General features: G+C 34.5%; 1 protein-coding gene across 4 annotated transcripts in view; it reads left to right on the top strand.

Annotated features, from left to right (window-relative positions):
• POGZ (pogo transposable element with ZNF domain) overlaps positions 1–2,601 on the top strand; it is a 53,389-nt gene that overhangs the window by 2,370 nt on the left and 48,418 nt on the right. For 2 of the 4 annotated variants that reach the window (XM_012658724.1, XM_012658725.1), the window contains exon 1: positions 2,018–2,141. The exons of the other annotated variants lie outside the window; for them this stretch is intronic. In XM_012658724.1, coding sequence (XP_012514178.1) covers positions 2,018–2,141 — 124 coding nt within the window. Of the gene's footprint in view, positions 1–2,017; positions 2,142–2,601 lie in introns of those variants that run through there. 4 annotated transcript variants of the gene reach the window in all.

Raw genomic sequence — 2,601 nt, forward strand, 5'->3', positions numbered from 1 at the left:
GGAAAAGAATTATTTTTCTCACTTGATTAAAAAGTAGTTAGGACATAAATATCTTTGTTTGCCAACTTTTCAAACCTAGCCTTTTCAGTTATTTCCATTTCTTAGAATACCTTTTTCATGGGAGGAATAACATAATTTGACTTGGTTCAGATGGAAGAAATTTTCAATATTCTTATTAAAATTCATTTCACAAAGTAAAACAAAGAACTCAGTCTCTTAAGATGTATAAGTCCTTGAGATAAAAGATCAGCCTTTTGAATATGCTATTAAAATATCCATAGGCATGGCATTGAGAACTACAATTTGCGTTCAGATAGCTCTACTTATTCCCAACGAAAGTTGTCTACAGATTGCTCCTCGTATGTGTGGAGAGTTTGCTTGTATTGTAACTGGTCAGGACTGAAGGAAGATTCTTGAAAACATCTGCAGAAGTTATCATCCACAGTTTATATTCATCATTCTGGGTGTTTGATATTTATTTATGCATTAGTTATCTGTTGATTCTAAGCTCTAAGAAAGTTACACAGCAAAAGAATAATAAATTAAGTAATTAGGAAAAAAAGTTGTTTAGAATGTCATATTTTTTAGTGGAACTAGACAGGAAAATACAGGGGCATGTGTTTTGTGGTCTTTGACTCAAAGAATGCCTCTGATATGGATTTGGTTTCATTTTAATTAAATTTTTGGCTAGCATTGTCTTCTGTATATATGAATTAAACATGAAAGTAAGAGAATTTAAGTTGATCCTTTAGATCTTTTTATTCTTTCACCCCCTTTGTGGTTTTGGTTTAGAAAGACAGAAATAATTAAAATAGAAGATTAGAGACCAGTTAGAATCAAATTAAGCACTTTTGTGGTTCCCAAACTGCCCCTGGCTGTAGCTAACTCACTGGAGCATTGCAGGATGTTTTAAATTTTCAAGGGAAACATCGCCATCTGTTGGGCATCTTCCAAACTACTATTAATTACTATCAAGTTGTATGGACCTAATAAACAGAATGGTTAGGTTGGTTGGTTTAGTTTTTGGCTTATGGATGTGGTAGAAAAATTACTGAGACACTGAGGGTGCTGAGAGCCCATGCAATAAAAGTTTTGTTTGAACAGTGAGCAGTAATGCTACTCCCATTCCAAAACAAAGAAACTGATCCTTAGTCAACTAATATTGCAGGACAGAATAGCAATAGCTCTGTTTGCTTGCAGTGCAAAGATGTAGACTTTATTTTTTGAAGAGTCATGTAACTTAGACATGAAATAAAACTGTTTTCAGCTTAAAGGTTGACTCCAGAATCATGGTGGCATAGCTTCCAGAATTGCCTACCCTAGAAGTACAAGATAGTAAGTAGGACTGGGACTGGAGTGTGATGAGTGAGGTTCTCATCTTAGATGCAGAATTTAAAGGAGTACAAAAAGGCTCAGTAATCACGATAAATAGTATTTTAATGCCTCATTTTCAAAAGATCAATATTAATGCAAACAACTCATAATGAACAAAATATTGATTTTAAATAAAGACTGGATCCAGCCCTGCATTTGCATGGCTAACCTCACTCGCTTCATCCTAATCTCAGCCCTGGATATTATATGGCAAACTTTCATAATCCTTCTTATTAATTTGCTGTGAAATGGATTCTAATACGCAAGAATAAAAGTTGTGATCTAAATCCTTAGAAATGGGGATGTCTAGGGGAAATGGTAGGAGCACAAGGGGCTAGGTAACCAATGGAGTCAAGGATCTGATTCCATAGTTTGTGTAAACTGCTTCTCCTTTTTTTGTACAAATTTATGGGGTACATGTGAAATTTTGTTACATGTGTATAATGTGTAGGACCAATTCAGGGTACTTACGGTGTCTGTCTCCTGAGTACAGTACATTTCTGTTTAACTACAGTCACCCTACTCTGCTTTCAAACATTGAATTTTTTCTTTCTAACTATATGTTTATACTCTTTAATGCGTTTCTCTTCATTATTTCTCTTATTTTTAGGTCAGTATTTTATTTAAACTTTTTTCTTACAGCATGGCGGACACCGACCTGTTTATGGAGTGTGAGGAGGAGGAGTTGGAGCCATGGCAGAAAATCAGTGATGTCATTGAGGACTCTGTAGTCGAAGATTATAATTCAGTGGATAAAACTACTACAGGTAACAAAAGCTGTTCTGATCTTAGACTGTTCTTTAATTAAATTGAATGGTGTTTTGGTTAAGAAAGTAATGTTCCGGCAACACTGCTATTACATTATTCAAATTTTTATTGTAAAAGAACCTCTTTAAGCAATTGGTGGTAGCTATGGGACTGTCCCCATGTATTCTGCTGTGATTATCTTGTGCAAAACTAGGAAAAAGTATTTTTGGCGGGGGAGGGACTGCTCTATGGTTTCCTTTAAAAGAAAAAAAGCCTCCAGTATATTAGTTTATTTTTAGCAGTCATCGTTTACAGTTGTGGTGATTAACGTGGCAATGCTTCCTTCCATGTTTATATCCCCGTAGCCATCATTTAAGTCAGGAACAGTCAAAAATTTATTTATTTATTTTTGATGTCTGGCCTTAAGTTAAATATAATTGTTAGAACTTAATGTTCACTTTTAGATTTTATACAGTGTTT

This window comes from Propithecus coquereli, unplaced genomic scaffold (genome assembly GCF_000956105.1).
Source record: "Propithecus coquereli isolate 6110/MARCELLA unplaced genomic scaffold, Pcoq_1.0 Scaffold59, whole genome shotgun sequence".
NCBI lineage: Eukaryota > Metazoa > Chordata > Mammalia > Primates > Indriidae > Propithecus > Propithecus coquereli.